Here is an 18,415-nt window from a genome sequence, read left to right as displayed (position 1 = left end):
GTATTCACAAAAGCAATTTCCTTCGTGTAATAGATGAGAAGGAGAATCAGCTCTTACGCTCTGTGCATTTCTGTAGCGTTTCTTTGGGGTTTAAAAAGACTTCAATTTGCAGTGCCATTGGTGCTTTCAGGGGGTGTATTTTGACAGCGTGGACCTATACTGCACAGCTGCATGCTTAGATGTGTGCACACCCCCAGTTTTTCTTCCAAAGGGTTCATTTGGGTGCTAACCTGGAAGTGTCAAAGGTCTGTGGGCTGAGCTGTGTTTAGCAACCTGGTAAACAGCTATTGGAGGGCAGAAAGTGCAGGACATGCTGTTTGCATGATAAACTCTTTTTCTCTGAGGATATCGATACAACTTTTTAAGTAGGGATTCATTGTATGCCTGTCAGCACTATGCTGGGTAGAAAGACTGTGAGTAACAACTTGGAATACTTAAACAAAATGTTTAAGGGGGGCAAGGGGACTTTACAGTTCTTTTGATAAAGACATGAAGATACAGTTGTAGACAGAGGGTAGATCTCTAAAAGTGTCATAAGGTAGATCTAAAAATAGGACCAATTATCATTCTTATAATTAAGCCTAATGGACCTTCCTGTGTAAGTTTGATAAGATGTCTTGCTAATATTCACACTCTTTTTTTTTCTTTTCTATTTAGTCAGTAAATTATGCATAAAGGACAAAACAGAAATAATTACCCAGACATTCGCGTCACTTGTGTCTGACTAATTCTCATCCATTGTCTTTTATAGTTGTAAAATGGGAGATGAAGTAGCGGAACTAATATCTGTGCTGATAAAATATGTAATAAGGACTGTTTTCTTAAATTAAGTTGCATGTGCTCTTTTGGAAAATGAAAGATTGCCAACGGTCATTGGTGAGTTCTTTAAATTGAATCAGTATGCAGTACAGGCAAATTCTGTTGAAAAGTCAGAAGAGCAAAAAGTAAAAAAAATTCAATAAATAATATGCTGACTTCATGTCATCTATATGTTTTAAGTCAAAAACTGTAATAAAGTTTCAAGGAAAGGAAGAAGAAAACACCTGAATTATTTTTTCTACGTAGGTGGTGGAGGCAAGTTGTTTCTCTTCAAATATTGATTACTTTAACTCGATGTTGTATGAAAAAAAAAACTGATAAGGAATAACATTTATCAAAGTGGGAATTACATTTGGCACTGATGTGTCTGAATTTTAATTTGAGGAAAAGGATAGAGAATGTAGTTTTTGGTTAAATTAAGTTAATTGCATGGAATAATGTGTGTCGTTCTTATACTAATGTATTTGCTCTACATGTAGAAAACAACAAATGACTTGTGAACTATTCTAAATGATTGCATGGGACTTTATTCTGCAGCAATTAGAAAATGTAATACTGTCACTCAGAGTAAAAAGAAAAAAATAATTCAACCAGTTCTGGGATTCCTCTCTATGAAACCTAATTCCCATTCAAAGGACAAAAGTACTTTCTTATTCTGGTCTTAGATTTGGATCTTTGGGATTTCATTCCTCAATAGGATTTTGATTGATTTTATTTTAGTAGTTCTATCTTATTTCATAATGTTTGTATTAAATCAGATACCTCTGAGCACTTAATCATTTTTAGCTTTTAGATTTTTCTATTTGATCTCATATTTGCTGTCAAAATTTAATATAAATAAGAATCACAATAAACGCAAGTCATTGATCAGATGCAGCAAAGTACAGCAGTGACAGGAAACCAAAAGGCTGATCCAGAAATCTTTCTCTGTAATAGAGACACCTATTGACTTCAGTGAGTTTTGGGTCAGGCCTCAAATGGAAACAAAACCCACCTATGCTTTCCAGACAGGTCAGCAGATGACCTGGAATATGATAACCATTAATCCACTGTAATAACTGTGTTTCCTTACTGAAAAATGGTGACTAGTAAGACAAATGGTAGGATGCTGTGCTGTGTTCACGTGGTGTAAAGCAGAGAACCTACAGACCAGACGAGGGGGATTTGGTGTATAAAATCAAACTGTTCTTCAAGCACCCTTATCATCCATCTCCTGATCAGCAAATTCACCTTTAATTTATGGTATTGCCTGTGTGGGTCCCAGGAGATAAACACTAGAGGCTCCCAAACGTTCCTCATAGGCTGTATCTAGGAGAGGACGTAGGTGACAGCAATACCAACCCTGCACAGTCCCCATCCTAGGGACCTGGGGAGCTGAGCATCACTGAAAAAATATCCCTAGCTCAAGTGAGTCATGTTTAGAGAGATTAAAATGCTCTTTCCCTTAATTCAGGATCTATGTCATTGGGGAGCAAAAGAAAAAAAAATAATTAAATCCAATCATTAACTTGAGTGGCAAGGAGACTATAGAAAAGACTACACAGACTACTGTGGAGTCCTTTATCTGGATCAAGACACCAGGGAGACCCGATTCCTAGCCCCTTCTCCAAGGATGGTTTCCATAAATTGCTTTAAATACTCATTATTTAAAACAGAGGACTAGATTTTTGTGAGTGGACGTGCTTTGATAACAGTATGGGATCCAGACAGCCATGCTAGTGTTATAAATCAATGAAATAAGCCTTTGCAAACAAAGAGCAGTTTTACTTTCCAAGAGCTGATCCTAGTATTGCTTGAAAATAAACCCTGATTTACCAAATCAGCCCACAGGTTCTTAACTTTTGTAATTTGGAGAAGTGAAATTTAAGTTACCCTCCAGTGTCTTTAGGTTATAACGAGGTGCCTGTATTAGTGATGGCCATGGTGTCCATGAACCTAGCTTGTTTTTGTGGATGTTTAACATCTACTGGAGGAAATGGAAATCTCTAGACCATCCTCCCTCATGTCTGCTGAATAAGGTCCAGAAGGTCAATACTCTTCTCACCTGCAGGAGAGCACATGTGTTGTTACCAACACTGCAGCAGGGGAGCTGGCAAAGAAGAGCTCTTGATCTGCTCTTCAGCTGTGGAGGTGCTGAGAAGTGGTTCTTGGGGAACAGCGAGCCTGCTCTCACCTTCTGCAGGGCTTTCAGTGGGGTGGCAGCTCTTCGGGAGGTGGCTGGTTGGGGGTATTGAATCCAGCCAGCTCAGCCACTTCAGCATCATGTGCAGCTCCTTGCCTAGGTGTAGCCCTCTGCCTCCTAACCTTGAAAAGGACTCTGAGAACCAAGATGATCAAACAACTTTTTTTCAGCCATTTTTACCATTTTCTTTTTTACCAGCTAAGGGTTCATTAGGATGAATGAGTGGGAATGATAAATTTGGTGACAATAAGGAGGTGTGAACAATCTGTGTGGAGACAGCACAAAACCTGGGTATCTCCAATACCTCCCAGGAGAGGGTGAATGTTAGCTAAATGAAAACTGCTGTCTTAAAGAGCTCTGCCGTTTTAGGGGTTTTTTGTTTGTTTGTTTTGTTTTTGTTTTTTCTTTTTTAACTCTGCATGCTGGTGGGAGAGGAAAAATTGCTACTGTGTAAGGTATCAAGTCTGGAGGGGGGAAAAGATAATGTTCTTATCATAAACTAAATGATAGCAGATGAAACCAGGTAACTAGCATCATGCTGGCCATTTGGCTAGAGTATAAGCAGGTTTGGATTAATTTGCACTAATGAGGCTGTGCTGTTTAGGGGTTTATATTTAAACACTGACTGTTGTCCTTCCCATATGTGTTGACAAAGTTCTTCTGGATGGTGTTCAGGGGCTGGCACAAACATTTGATAAAATACCTCATATGCATTTATGTATTTGTAGTGAAAAGAATCAAGAGAAATGTATCATTGGGGATCTAATTAAAAAAAAAAAAAATCTATAATTTTGAATATACCATCCCACTGAGTCTCAGAAGCCCAAGCTAGGTTAAGTGACAGTGAATGTAATGCTCAGCTGACTGCAATCCATATCATTGTCTGTTGTTCTTTCTATCCACAGCTTGTAGCCGGATAACTGAATAGTTTATTATTGGTTTTAAGGAAAGGGAGCTGGTACTTGTGGAGGATATGTATTTATAAAATTTTCTTTCTCAAACAGAGAGAAAAAGCTATATTTTCTGGTGGCTTTATGTTGCATATTAAGTGCTAATCTGTCCTATTTCAGCATATCCCCTAGAGTTTTTTTGCTGCACTAAAAACTCTTGGGGATGTTAAAAGGTCAGAGAATATTGTGTGGTCTGACACTGCAGTTCCCTAAACTGGGGCAACCACCAAGCACCTCAGCGAGCCCCTCAACTGCCTTCTGCAACAGAGCGCAGCAGGGAGCACCGGCAAAGTTTTGCCGTGAAGTACAGAGTCCATGTCATAAATTGTCTTTGCCAATAGATCTGTAAAGCCAAGCGCACAAATGCCATCTTGAACATAATGGTGTCAGGGTGCCTCTGAGCGCTGCCATTACAGAACCATTTTTCTTATCAAAATCAATGAGCTTGTAAATTTTGCATTTCCAGTTTTGGATATTTTGTTAGAAACTATGGTCTGCCACTTCTGCAGCTTGACTTGAGCTCCTCTCCTTCCCTAGGACCAATGGAGCTAAACCACCAGGATGAAAATATTAATTCAAGGTCCTGGTCTTGAAAGCTACATTTCTAACAATACCTTTGTCTGCCATCTGTCCCCCGCCTGCTCTGCCCTCATTTGTGAGCGTGGCTGTGCACAAACACCCCCTCCTATTTTTAAGGCAGGAAAGCGGAAAGAGGCTGAACATTGCACAGCCTGGCAACAACGCCAGCGTAGCTGTGCACCTGCTATTTTTAGGAGCACAGGCTGCAGAAACAATAATGCTGCCTCTGGCCCTAAGATCTCAAAATTGTGAATGACACTTCAGCATCTGTAACTGCTGTCGCTCTGGTGGGAGAACTTAGAAGCTGCTGATAGAGCTTAAAAAGGGAAGAGCATTGGATGGGGGTGAGGAGGGGAAGCCTTTGGGGCTACAGCAATATGTTGCCTTAGAAATACTTGAATTGATCAGTTTTACTATTCCATTCAAATACTTTTAAAAAGCTTTAAATCAAGTGAGTTTGGGTCTTGAATGCTGCAGCTTCAGTGGCTGTTTATTGCGGCTTGTGGATGTGCGTACTGCAGAAGCTAAACTGTGGTGTTTTCATTTTAAGGTGAAACTGCATGACCTGAAAATGGATCCATGTTCTTCTGTGTTACCAGCAACTGTTTTAGAGCAAATTGCCTTGCGGCTGGGCTGCAGTCCCACAGACAAGAAACTTGCTTTCCGCTTAGATGAAGAAGATGAATTAAAGCATCTTCGTGAATGTTTCTGTATCCCCAAAGTCAAGGATCTGCCTCCAAGTGAGAATTATAATTATAGTGCGGGGGCAAGGTGGGGCTTCAGATCTTCTGCATGTGTTTATCACAAATCTTTGGAAATCATTGTCACTTATGAGATAATTGAGCAATTGCAGTCATATCCGAGCACAGTATGTCCCGGGTGTTGCTAAATCAATCCATCAACTTATTCTAGCACCAAAAGCTTTATGCTTTCATTCCCATCCTGAATAAAATGCTAGGATACAGTACTTACACGGTGCTTATGCTGTCAGTCAGCTGCTTTGAACAATATAGTGACTGATTGAAAATTATAGGCAGAAGCATTTCTATCTAATGGTTTGAAAAGGCAATGTCGCTTACAATAGTTCAGAGCAGTTGCTTCCTTGGTATAATATAGTTTGGTATTATCTATCTAGTTACAATTATTTTAGTTAATGAAAGAGACGGTACATATATTATATTAACATTTATGCTTTACTGCTGGTGGAAGAGATTATTTTCTTCCTGAGGCCAAATGGAAGACTGTGCTTTAGAACAAATAATTGATCTGAGCAAATAATTCATAATGAAACCTTTTATTTGAAGATCTTTCCTACTTTCCTCATGAATTGCCTACAAATAGATAAGTGCACATGGCTTCCATGTAGCCATGCAAAATGGTTCTCAATTTTATTTTTTTTTTGTGTCTGATTCCTGGTCCGTGGGTTGTTTTAAGGAGTCTGTGGCATGCCTGGGCATGGAGAGGACAGGGTGCTGCAGAGGCTGGAATCATGTGAGGGGGAAGCTGGTGAGCTGAGAGGGAAATACTTGCTTTGGGTTAGCACTGCCAGCCCAATGGAAGTACAAAACATTTCCATGACACTTTTTTGTACTCGCCACTGCTGCTGTATCTGGCCAAAATCATGCAGGGAAATCTTGTGGGAGCACCCACATATGGAAGCAGAGTGGTCTCTTCTCCTGCTTTCTCCTGGGCTCTTCTCCTGCTTTCCAAGCCCTGTCTGGGTTTATTTTCAGCTCATGTGTCAAATGCATAGGGAGCAAAATCTGTGCCTGCTCTATGGGCCCTGGTCATCACATGCTGGGAGCTGAAGAAATGGCCTATATATTCCTTATGGTGAACATATATAGGTATAGTCACACTTCTTTTCTGCTCTGGCAGAAAGCATCTATTAGAGAAAAAAAATCATAGACATTTATTGCAAAATATATTACCTTTCCAATAAATAAAATTTTCTGCAGATTTTTTTTTCTGAAAAAAAGTAGTACTGATGATACATGAGAAATTACAGGTACATTCACCAAATCATGTCCAGTAGGAATCCGTGATAGCAAATGGTATCAGTTGTCTGGATTCCTGGACATCTTTGTTTTCAACTATCTTTGCGTTCAGTATCTTCCTGCTGAGCAGTGATGAATGTTGGGAATGCATTCCGCTCCTGCCCTTAGGACACGAGGATGATAAATCTTCTTTCTCTATGCACTGGTGGTATTGGCTTATCTCTCCCCACATTTAAATCTTTGAGCTTTGCTATTTATATTATTCAGAGCAGAACTGGATACTTTACAAATATTTAAACTGGGTGCTTCCTCCACATGGAGGAGGTGTTAGCCCATCTGCCAAGAAGTAATATTCCCCCAGCCCCGGTTGCTTCAGAGGGTTCCCTAAGCCCCACCTGTTTGTTTGGGTATGACTATTTTGTACTCAAAGCCACTTCAGCTTCCACCATGCGGCTGCAAAATGTCTCTCTAAAGCTGGAAAGATGCTGGAAGGCAGCTTACATGGCCATTACGCTGCTGCCCTTAATCTGGCTGTACTATGGAAATCCAGCTCCAGTAGGGCACCTGGCTGCAGCTGTGCCTTCCACTGCAGTGTCAGACGTCTCAGGAGTATGAAAGGTCATTTTTCAGTTCAATGTCACAGCAGCTTCAGATTAAAGAATCTTTTGAGAAGGACAGAAAAGTTTTGATACCCCTGTGACAGTTTTCATTGCTTCCTTTCCAACCTCCATTATTGTTTGTTTTGTCACTTACCGTAATATTTAGACCTAGAGGCAGCTGATGTGTGTGTTGGTTTTTATCTTTTGTTCTTCCCCCCACCCCCTGTGGTTACTATAATATGTAGTCCTGAGAGTGTGGATATATATGTTTTAGTGAAGATAACCAGCCTACAAAGTAGTACCAGTTGAACAGCGCACAGAACCCATCATTCCTATGTTCCCAAATTGAGGTTTTTTCCCCTCTTCTTTTCCCCCATCTCTCTTTTCTGTTCTTCAGCTGTCATCAGGAACAGCTTCCCTGCTGAAAAACAACAGGGGTGTAAATATATATATATATTTACATTGTGTGCCTATACCATAGAGACAGATCTCCCCTGACATTTATCTGAGACAGGAGTGGATCCTAGATAACATGCTTCTGAAGATAAATGTCATTACAGATATTAGTCATCAAACAGTCTTTATATATTTACATAAAACTTTACAATGAGGTTTTAAAAGGAAGCCTTACAAGAAGCAGATGAGAACATTCATAGGAGACAACTGTAAGATGATGTACGTAAAAAATATTTAGAAAGTCATTATAATAGTTTAATTTAGTTATCAATTTATAATCAATGCCACAGCTGTTTTTTTGTTATATCAATCACATGGAAACCACTAGCAGATTAACTCCCTGGCAAATCTTTGAGGTTTTCAAGTGCAAGCGTGAGGGATGAGGCTCAGGTGAGCAAATAGGAGAAGATGCCAGCAGGAGATTTAGAGGAATGTTTGGATCTCCTGACTTTTCTCTGAGTTGATAGCGGTCCCTGTAATGCTTTTTCATGCACTGTGGGGAGGCAGTTGGGATGGCTGGGTTGCAGTTGGCCCTCGGGCACCAGATCACTAATCTGATTAAGACTGTGTTTAAGGCTTGTGTTTCATCTTATAAAGGAACAGAGCATCACTGGGGTTTCTTGGGAATAAAAAGATGTCCCAGAGAGAAAGTGTGGAGCTATAATTCCCTGAGGAGATGCTTAAAGGTAGTGGTTAATCATATAAATCTGGCTTTTTGTTTAGAGGGCTTGGGAGACGTGTGTGGGAAGGTGTAAGAAAGGTGACCTTCCATCCTTCAACAAGGGGTAGGACTCAGATATGTGCAAGCAGATTTAGTCTTTCCTTTCTGGTTAATAAAGTCACTGTGTTTTTCCCTCGTGTTTGAACTGAACATTTCTGTAAATAAACTTGCTCTTTTTTTGATCTTTAAAAGGTATAGAATATGTTTCTAATGTAGATGAATGGGTATATTTAGTATGCAAATAAAATGTACATTGTTAGATCTGACCAGTTTGCATGAATCTAAGTAGGTTTGAGAATAGTTTAGAATGTTTCTAATTGATCTTAATGTGTTGGTTTTTTTTCCAGGCTACTCTAAGGACACATTTCAATAATTAACTTCTGGGATTTTTTTGCATCAGCCTTTATTTCATCAGTTGTGCTTATTTCTTATTTGAATATTTCAGTATGTATTGTATGTCAGCCACAGCTCCTGCAGAAATAAAAAGGGCCTTCGCTGTGAGAAATGAGGGTAGATTAATTTGTGGAAAGGCATATACTAGTCTTAAGAAAGCAAATGTTTTACTGTAAAGAATATCACAGTGATCAAGGAAATGCTGGAGCACAATGGTGTGTTAAGTCAGAAGAAGTTGTTAAATGACAAAGGTGCTGCAAAAAACAAGCCTAGATTGGGAAGCAAAAAGTGGTCCAAAATGAATCCTTTAATGATGTCAGAGAGGGGGAAGTAAATGACTTTTTGTGAAAAGGAAATGAATACAGTCCAATAGAGGTGGTAACATGACCAAAAAAAAAAAAACCCAAACCAACAAAACTATTCAAAGTAACAGGCTTAAAAGTAGAAAAATACACTTTATTGAAGAGGTAATGCTATCTCTCTCCAACCCAAGAGGTGTTTCTATTCAGAAAGGGCTGTGTGCAAGAAAAGCTAACTTGCTTGTGATTCCTTACCTTTTTTAATGTTTGATTGGAGTGTAAAGAGTATTAATGAGACTGAGCTCCAAATTCTTGAGCAAAGATCCTTCTCTATTCTGAATGAGATAGTATTATTGTGTTTCTTGATAAGAAAAAAACCTGTTAATAGAATCAATTTAGGAGCATGGATAATATTTATGCCTCTCTGTTTTCATTTAAATTAGAACAGACAAAAACCAGACCTAGTATCTGTAAAACAGATTAGGCTGAAATTGCCCTCTGACAGGCTTTTTTTAAAAAAGCTTCTAAAGCTTTAATTAAGAAATTACCTAAGTTGTCTATACTTCTGAAAAATGTGCTTCTGGTGAAGTTCAATGAAGTTGGTAATTGTTAGTGCAAAAGGTAGTAAGAGACCTTTTCTAGGCATCTAATCTGTTTTTCTACACTACAGCCCTAACGTAAAATTTTCAGAACAGAAAAGCAATCTTATTGTTTCAAACAAGTATCCTAACATATTCATTCATTTAGTCTTTCTTCTGAGGTTTATTGACTATGTTTACCAAAAATAAATGTAATGTTAGCTTTTGGGGTATTGTAATTATAGGTATAGATGAATGCAAATTACTTACTACTTCTGGAAGGTCACCATCACTTGTCCCTCCAAGAATCTCTAACATGAGAAATAACAGAAAAATGCAGCGTTTGGATTGATAGATGATGACATGGGGTAATTAGATTGTTCAGAACTTCACTAGAGCTATTTATAAATTTCTACCGCCTTGCTTTTCTTCTAATCATCGAAAGGATTTGTCAACATAGAATGCCTCCTCAGATGATGATGATGATAACATGAAGTGCAGCCCACAATATATACTGACAAGACAAGAACTTTGGAGACTGCCTTAAAATATTCTGTGCAGTGACTACATTTTTCTGAATAGCGATTTAACCATGCGGGGAGAACTTACATGAAGGACACAGATTTACCTAGTCTTGACTTTTATTAAATGCATGATTCAAGTAGTTTCACGACTCAGGGTAGGAATATATTGATGGTGGAAGAAAAGTAGATAGCCTGGTCAGGAAACCGCTGCCTATTCACTCACCCTTGGTTACAGACCTGACAAAATTGCTGCCAGCGGCTGCTTCCCACACACCCCAGAGACCTAGGGATTTAACGCTGCATGAACTCATGTTAGGTCCAGAATAGGTACAGATGGACTCAGCCAAAAATTACAAGAGTGAGGGGAATAACTGCTTGCAAACTGCCCAGTTTTCCTCCTCCTTGGATCTCTTTGCAGGGTTGCCTGAGGGGTGTCCCGGGAGGAAAGTCAAGGCGCACTACTTCTGTTGGCATGTGGGGAGCACGATGTCCCAGGGAGATGCAGAATGGGCAGAGCTGCGGGTGGTAGCACACGTGTGTGTGTGTACACAAGTGCTGTCCCCCCTGTGCTCACTCCCATGTGTGCGGTGTCTCTGTGGTTTCCTTCTGCAGCTGATCTGAGCCTGGTGAACGGAGAGGAGAGCTGTATATACTTTGCTGGGAATTCTCTCGGGCTCCAGCCAAGAAAAGTTAAAACTTACTTGGATGAAGAACTGGACAAGTGGGCTCGAACGTGAGTATGACACAGGGTATGCGAGATGCTTTATTTTTGATGCTTTATTATGCACTTTGCTTTATTATTATGCACTTTGCTTTATTTCAAGATCTGCCTTGGAAATGCTTGAATAGAAGAACAGTGTGTTAAAACCACTACAGCCCAGGAGTAAAACATGTTCCGTGTTTCCCTAGCACTATTTATATCTCCTTTAAAGGTATGAGCAGTGAAACAAGCAAAGAGAAACTTCCAGCTGTGCTACCCTGTGCTGTGCATGGTGGCTCTGCTTTGGCTCATCGGGACAACCCGCAGTTTCACCAGCCCCATCCAATTGCTATGTGTGTTTATACGCAAGATGAGCAATCTCGTTTAGTTACTGCTCCTTGCTGGTAAACGTGATTCAGTTTCAGATCCAGTGATTTTCTAATTAGCATTTTTAACTGCATGTGATTCACCCTGCAGGCCTTGCAATGGGCAGTTCCCCTTGAAATAGCACGGAGCGCAGGTGGTGCTGCTGCCAGCGCTGGCAGGTTTTTGGCTCCTCTTAAACCAGGTCTTTGCCTGACAAGTTCATTTTATTTAGAAAGAAGCATTCCTGTCTTAGTAGCATCCCAGTGAGGAGCTGGGAGTGGATTGCAATGAGCTCTGCTGAAGAGATCTGGTGTGAGGGAGACAGGAGGACAAAAGAGGGACGCGTTTCAGCAGTGCAGGATAGGGGCATTGTCATCATAGCAAATGGGAAACTTTAATATAGGGGAGAATCTCTGTTGTTTTTTTATTTTATTTATATATATAAACTCACTTTGTTTCCATGGAGAGTCTGTGCTTTGAGGTGTCCAACACCTGCCTGAGCAGCTGGAGCAGGGACAAGTAAGGAAAAAGATAAGTAAAAACCAGGGAGCTGATGACGGGAAAGGAAAATAACATCCAGATGAGTGAGTGAGCTGGGAGAGAGCTGAACACTTTTATAGGGTGCGGGATATGAGTGGAACAGATGTGATTTCATGGTGAGAGAGCAGAGGAAATATGGGGCGGCAGGAAGGGAAAAACTAATTCTGCTAACTGGGCAGCCTTGTTTCACTGGAAACAGTCTGGATGGAGGCTTCACAATGTAAATGTGAAAACCCTGTAGCTGCTCTTTCACTTGTTAATATATGAATGCTGTGGGTTAATAAAAATGTTTTACTGTTTCCTATTTATTGCTTGTATCCTTATAAGAGAAGAAGGCTGAGAATGAATGGGACTGAATGTGAACTTTGGGAACCACTCGTTCCTCCTGGTTATTCATTCAGCACAGCACTGCAGTTTCTCCAGTCATTTGAAAAAATTGCAACCCTGTCCATTTCTGTATGATTATCCTACTTTATCAGGGAAACAGCTGAGCTCTTTCAAAAGGTAAAAGTCAGATAGCACTCTTATCTGTTAGAGTGATGCACTGCGAGTGCAAACATATTTCAGCTCCTTCACTGTACCTTTCCACTGGTTTACTTCCAGTTTTATGTTTGTCTGTTCTACAGTGAAGGATGTTTTTGTTGTTGTTTTTCTTTTTTTTTTGTTGATTATAAAAACCTGAAAGAAAAGAATAGGCAGCATGTTTCTTCAGAAGATCAAAAATGCCTTCAGTAGGTGTATCTAAGTGAGAAATATGGCTGAACGCGATTTCAAGCCATCAGAAGAGAGGGAGCATCTAGAAAGGCTGTTTGCCAAAAATACAGCTTGGCCCCAATTACCTTACCCAGAATAAATCAGAAAGGTTTGAAAAAAGCAAAAACAAACAGAGGAAAAAAACCCCAAACAAACTCCAAAGCCTCCCCAAACTAAAATCAACAGAAACACAGAACAAAATCCTGCCGATCACAGATGTACCTAAAACAAGTGAGAAATTCAGGGTAAGGTCAAGCTACATTTGACCAGAGCAATGTTCTTGCTACAATGAGTATGCTTCAAGAAGCTGATAGGTGGGATCGGGTGCTGAGGGCTGCAAAGGACTAGGTGGTTGGAGATGCTGAAATGGGTACTTTTATTCCACTCACCAAGGTCAACTTAGTAAAATCTGGGCCAAGGTAGTAAGCTGTTGCCATCCAAAGCCTGTTTGATGCCTCGTGTGTTGGCAGCGTGGAATTTAGTCGTTGTGGGTTGGATAAATAAGTACCTTACAATCTAAGACCTGGCATGCAAATTAGGCACATCCTTCAAGTCAGCAATGATATAGATTCTGGCTTTCTTATAAATTGGTTTATTGCATTTTCTGTTTGCTGTGTCTTGGGGCTCATCTCAAATAGCTGCTACACTTGTCTGTTTAAATGGTTTTCACTACTTAATGGCAAGAGTGAAAAGGAAGATTGCCCAGTAGCTGTGGTCAAGGGCAGGAGAGCTCATAGCTTTAGCTCTGTGTGTTGATGGCAACTCATTAGAGTAAGGCCTGGAGAGAAAGAGGCCTTTTCATGCATTTCTTGTTGTGTTCCCTCTTATAGTGACACTGTCCCTTTTATCCCCTCTGACATTAAATGGTGAGTTATAGCTTTCTTCTCTTACATCTGCTCCCCATATACCTTTTCTGATTCTGTATTCTTTCCCTCCGACATTCCTCACTCCTCCTTTTTTTTTTTTTAATGTTAATATATAAAGACTACAAATCCAAGCCACTGGTGTTCTTAGTATGGATTAAAAAAGAGCCTTTGAGACTCCATCTTTATTTCTGCTTTGATTTTAGCTAAATCCATGATTTATTGAATGAGGGCCAAAAAGGGACGAACAGTTGTCTCTTTAACACTTAGCCTAGAGTAACCAATAATCCACTTATTTTTGAAATCTAACAAAGTTCAAGTGACTTGTTTGGATGGAGAAAAGCCAATAGGTGCTTTGCAGTGTCTTGTTTTCCCTTCCCCTCCACCAGAGCTGTTGAAGTAATTAATGTATTTTATAGAATCATAAATGCATGTGAACATACTCAGTACAGTGGGCAATGTCTCTCGCGTCCGACTAACTCATTAAAGTGGAACTATTAAAACAGAAGGGAGGCTGCCGTAGCCAGTTGTTACGCTTTTGCAAAGGGCTGGTAGGGTGATAGGGGAGTGGAGAACCTATGGAACCCTGGAGGATTAGAGTCGTTTAGCTGGGCAAAATGAAGACTGCAAGGAAAAATGGTTGTTCTCTGGGTATACCAAGGGGAAAGCATCAAGGCAAAAAAGAGCCACTTACCTGAAGTAACATGCTGGCACAGTAAATATAAACTAGAAATTAATATATTGGGCTGGAAACAAAATATGTATATGTCCTTCCAAGCGCTGAAGTGGTCTGTCAACAGGCTTCTGCTGTGAACATAACAAACAAACCCTCTAAGTCTGTGGAAGGCTTTATAACAACACCCGCAGCAGCGAAGATTATTTTCAGTGAGTCAGAAGAACCTTCGTTTCCACGTGCTGAACTAACCCTGCAAGATCTAACAGCCCCACCAACGGGACTGTGGCTTGGGGGGGCTCCATCGTGTTCTGCTTGGCAGACCCACCTCTGCCATCCGGCAGGAGTCATCTCTGCCTTGTGCCTTTCTGCAGGTCGTATGTTAGAGCTGTAAATGCCTGCTTTTATGTCCCAGGTTTTTTAGTTTCGGCCTTCGATCTACTGCCCCATATGGTTCTTTTCCTTTGGATAGGTCTTCCTTTCTTTTAGCTGTTTCTTTGCTTGGAACCATGGTCAAACTTAAGAGCCTGCATTGGCTCATTAAATACCTTCCATCATTTTTGGCAAAGAAGCAAGTAGGAAATTTCCACTTGAACAAGATTTGGATGAGCACAGAAGATTCCTGAAGCTGGCAATTAATTTAAATCCCTTTTCTCACCGCCTTTGAAACCCTGGGATCATATCAGAAAATGTGTTTCTAGCTCCCCTAGTGAGCTCTAAATCAACCAGACCTCAGCGAATAAAATGTGGCATTGTGATTCCGTGCCAAATTGAAAATAAAACGGTAACCGACAAAAAAATAATTTGCACAATGAGAAACTCTCACAGTAGTTTAAGAAATAGTTCTGTTTGTATGATGCTTTATGATTTGATGGGCCACGTTTTGTATTCATTAATTTGGGTACCTCAATTTAAATTTCTCTTGCTACCTAGGGTGCAGCAGAAACAAAATGAGATGTAGGCTCTCCGTGTCTGAGGGGAATGCCAGAAGCACTGCAGTTGTGTCCTTAAAGATTATTACCCCCAGTGCCTACCAGAGCTGAGAGAGGGGTGGCATAATATACAGAGATATAAATTCTCTGAGGCAGAGCATAGAATTTTACAACCTAAGTGTAATAGGATGTATTGTGCCATCAGCAAAGGCTACAGAGTTTCATGTGATTAAAATAAAAAAAGGGTCCAAGAATATGCCTTTAACTATCATTTTAGCGGCAATAATTTTTGTCTCTTGGCATTTATATTCGCCATCAAGAGGGAGGCAAGCTGTAAGCTGTGCCGTAATAATAATAATAATATGAATAATAATAAATGCTGGCTCTCCCCTCTTTTGATATACTTAAATTTCCCTGTTTTTTTCTCAAAATAAAATATTCCTATGCCCAAAACCTCATATCTGTTTTCATGATAACTTGGAAATTTATTCTGAAATTTTGTTAGTCCTGTGTGCTGGTAGAAAGTGCTTTCATCAGTAAATTCCCATTAGAAGGACACTAATGGCTATAAAATCAGAGAAAGCTAATGAAAGAGAATCCCATAGGTAGTTAGCGCTTCTTTTTCCCATCTTATTATGTTCACTATCCTCTTTCAGAAATACAGATCCCCTCGGGCTGGGAGCCACTCAAAATCTTTGTGTGGGTTTTTTTTTTGGGGGGTTTTTTTGTTTTTTTTTTAACAGTCTGTATTACCCCAGAGTCCCTTGATCACTATATTACAGTTAAGAATAAGAAGGGAAATTAGCAATAAATGTCTTGCTGTTTGTGAAACACATACCACTGTCTTCAGGGAATGCAGCTGCATTACGGTCTAATAGAAGGCAGCAACTTTCAGCGCTAATCCTGCCCCTTATTGCATTTTCACCCCTACCCACCTACTGCCTTTATTTCTCATCTATAAAATGTTCTTGTAAATGAGTGCTATTTCACACTGCCCGCTTTCTGCGATCAAGGTCTCATCAGAGAGCAATTCTAAACCAGGGAAAAGCAGTCAGCTAGTGTACACAACCATATCCAACACAGGGGTTGGGGTCCTCCTTGTTGCCTGCGTGGGGCTGGACCTGTTGAATGTAAGTAGGTTATTTTATTTGCAAGTGATGTTCACTTGTACCTGGGCCCTCCTTTAGCTGTTGACCTAAAGTAGTCCAAAAGTAATTGGTGTTTTGCAAGGATAAGAGGCATTAAATGCTTTTTGCAGCAGTTTTTTCTATTCTTTAAGATGGTGGTTCTTTTGGAAATATCCCTAGGAGGCGTGAAGTAGACCCAAGTCAATCAGAAGGGGTCTGACTATAAAATATCCAGGTAATTTGTGTGGGAAACAGAATGAAATTCTGCCTAAGAAGGGAAAGTACAAGGTGGATAGGGAAATCCAATCTTTTACATAGCCTTAAGCCTGGAGGACTAGCTGGTAGCATGTCATCCACCCTCTTCTCTCCTGTCTTGATCTGCCAGATGTCCTCTCATGATTTTGAGTGAACATTGTGGAGCTATTAGCTTCTTTAAAAGGTTTATTACTTGGGTGGCTTTTTTTCTTTTTTTTTTCTGCTTCCTTCCCCCCCCTCCACCCCTCTTTCTCTCACCATAGTTTTATGGGCTCTTTTTTGCTTTCTACACTGTTTCTAATGACTTTGTCCCTGTTTTGAAAGAGCATTTTTGCCTCAGCCCCATGCAGCCTGGTATTTCTGACTCCACAAGTACCCCATGGTGCTCTGCAAATATGAAAATCATGCAGTGTGAGATGGTAGCCCAGAGCAATGTTCCCCTGGATTAGCACTGTTATTACTTTTCTCAATCTGCCTTCATTTGCATTTAAATCTGTATGCTACATCCTGCTTGTTTAAGAAACTTTTCAACTTTTTATTTATATATGCATGGTGGCTACCTTAGAAGTTTACTTCTGTGTCACATTTGAAGCAAAAATTAGTTCAGAGCACTTAATTCAGAACTGAATGTATGTATCTGTCACTTCAGAGCATTGACGCATTCAGGTTTAAAGTGACTGTGTGATCCACTGTAGACAGGAACAGTGCACAAAATAAAATTTTTTTAATGACCTTTGTCAAAGCAAAAAGCTTTATGTGCACTTAGATCTAGAACAATTTGGCAGGGAGAAGAGAAGCAATAAAAATTAGCAAGCAGCTTGGTTTGGGCAGGTGCTCCCCTGCATCTCCGTTAAGTACCTGCTGGTTTATGCAGAAGGGCGAGCTCAGACCGGCCATTCAGGAGGCTAGGTATTGTTTCTGACAAGTAATATTTTGGTCTGGGAGCAAAGCAGTGTTCAAGTCTACCATCCTCTGCACCATACAACAGTCAGCTAGAAATGCAGGTGGAGTAACTCTGCAGGGTGATCTCTGCTCTCCACGTGGTTGGTGTGGGTTGGGCTTAGTAGGGTGCTATCCTGCACTGGGCACCACTGTGCCTGTTCCCGGAGGATTCTGGTACCCATGCAGCCATTTCCAGGTGAGTTGTGAAAAAGCTAATGTCTATAATTTCGGGGTGGGGGGGTGGGGTGGCAAAATAAATAGTTTTCAAGCAACTGAAAACCAGTGAGAAACCAACAAATGCATTGCACTTGCTATGAGCTTTAATGGCATGGTAAAAGTGCTGGGCTCAGTTAGGTGAGTCTTCTCCTCCTCCCTCCTCCAAATGTAGGATGTCCAAATCGGGTATGTTTCTTAGGACCGATCCAAAGGGAACAGCAGATGTTTTCATTGTTTGTCTTTTCCTTTTCAGAGGTGTTCATGGCCATTTCAATGGTCAGCGCCCATGGGCTTTGGCAGACGAGTGCATCCTAGACCTGATGGCTGAGCTGGTTGGTAGGTGTGAACTGCGGGGAAACATCCTTCTCTAGAAACGAAAAGCAGTTTCTTTTAAGTCTGAAAGTCTTAAAACTATGTGACCAGAATTTAGTTCCTTGCATTCTTTTGTTTTATAGTAGTTTTTCTGAGTGCTTTGTGCATGGACTAACATTTAATTTTAAGACCTCAAGTGATTTAAGAGATGAATGTGTGTGATAATATATGAGCATATGCATATCATGAAACTAATTGCGGCAAAGGGTTTCTTGGAGCATCATAAACCACTTGGTCTAACACGTGAAGCCCTTTTAAAGGGCACCTGGCATTACAGATTCTCAGTCTCTCTCCTAGAAGTAAACCAATGAACTTTCCCCCTTTGAAAAATTATTTCCATCTAGACATTTTCTGCTTTTCCTCCTTTCCCTGCCGCTAAATCCAGCCTCATATTTGAGAACTGCTTATGTCAATGAAGCAGATAATTGGGGCAGGACCTGCTATTTGTAAGTTCCCATTACCCTGCTGTACCCTTAGAGGAGTCTGCAGTGCTGCAGGACCTTAGCAGTAAATGCTTCTGGTTGTTCCAGAGATTGAGAAGGAGCCCTGGAGACTTCTGGTGAGTTTGCCAGCCATGAA

General features: G+C 40.4%; 1 protein-coding gene across 4 annotated transcripts in view; it reads left to right on the top strand.

Moving 5' to 3' along the window:
- The first annotated feature begins 280 nt into the window (after positions 1–280).
- KYNU (kynureninase) overlaps positions 281–18,415 on the top strand; it is a 59,938-nt gene continuing 41,803 nt past the window's right edge. The window contains exons 1-5 of one of the 4 annotated variants that reach the window (XM_037397071.1): positions 281–413; positions 2,870–2,962; positions 5,081–5,270; positions 10,710–10,830; positions 17,718–17,800. In XM_037397071.1, the coding sequence (XP_037252968.1) occupies positions 5,102–5,270; positions 10,710–10,830; positions 17,718–17,800 (373 nt within the window). In that variant the 5' untranslated portion in view covers positions 281–413; positions 2,870–2,962; positions 5,081–5,101. The other 3 variants (XM_037397070.1, XM_037397072.1, XM_037397073.1) reach the window with 3 other exon arrangements.

This window comes from Falco rusticolus, chromosome 8, assembly GCF_015220075.1.
Source record: "Falco rusticolus isolate bFalRus1 chromosome 8, bFalRus1.pri, whole genome shotgun sequence".
Lineage (NCBI taxonomy): Eukaryota > Metazoa > Chordata > Aves > Falconiformes > Falconidae > Falco > Falco rusticolus.
The sequence above is the reverse complement of the archived record's forward strand: the minus strand, read 5'-3'. Positions and strand labels throughout refer to the sequence as shown.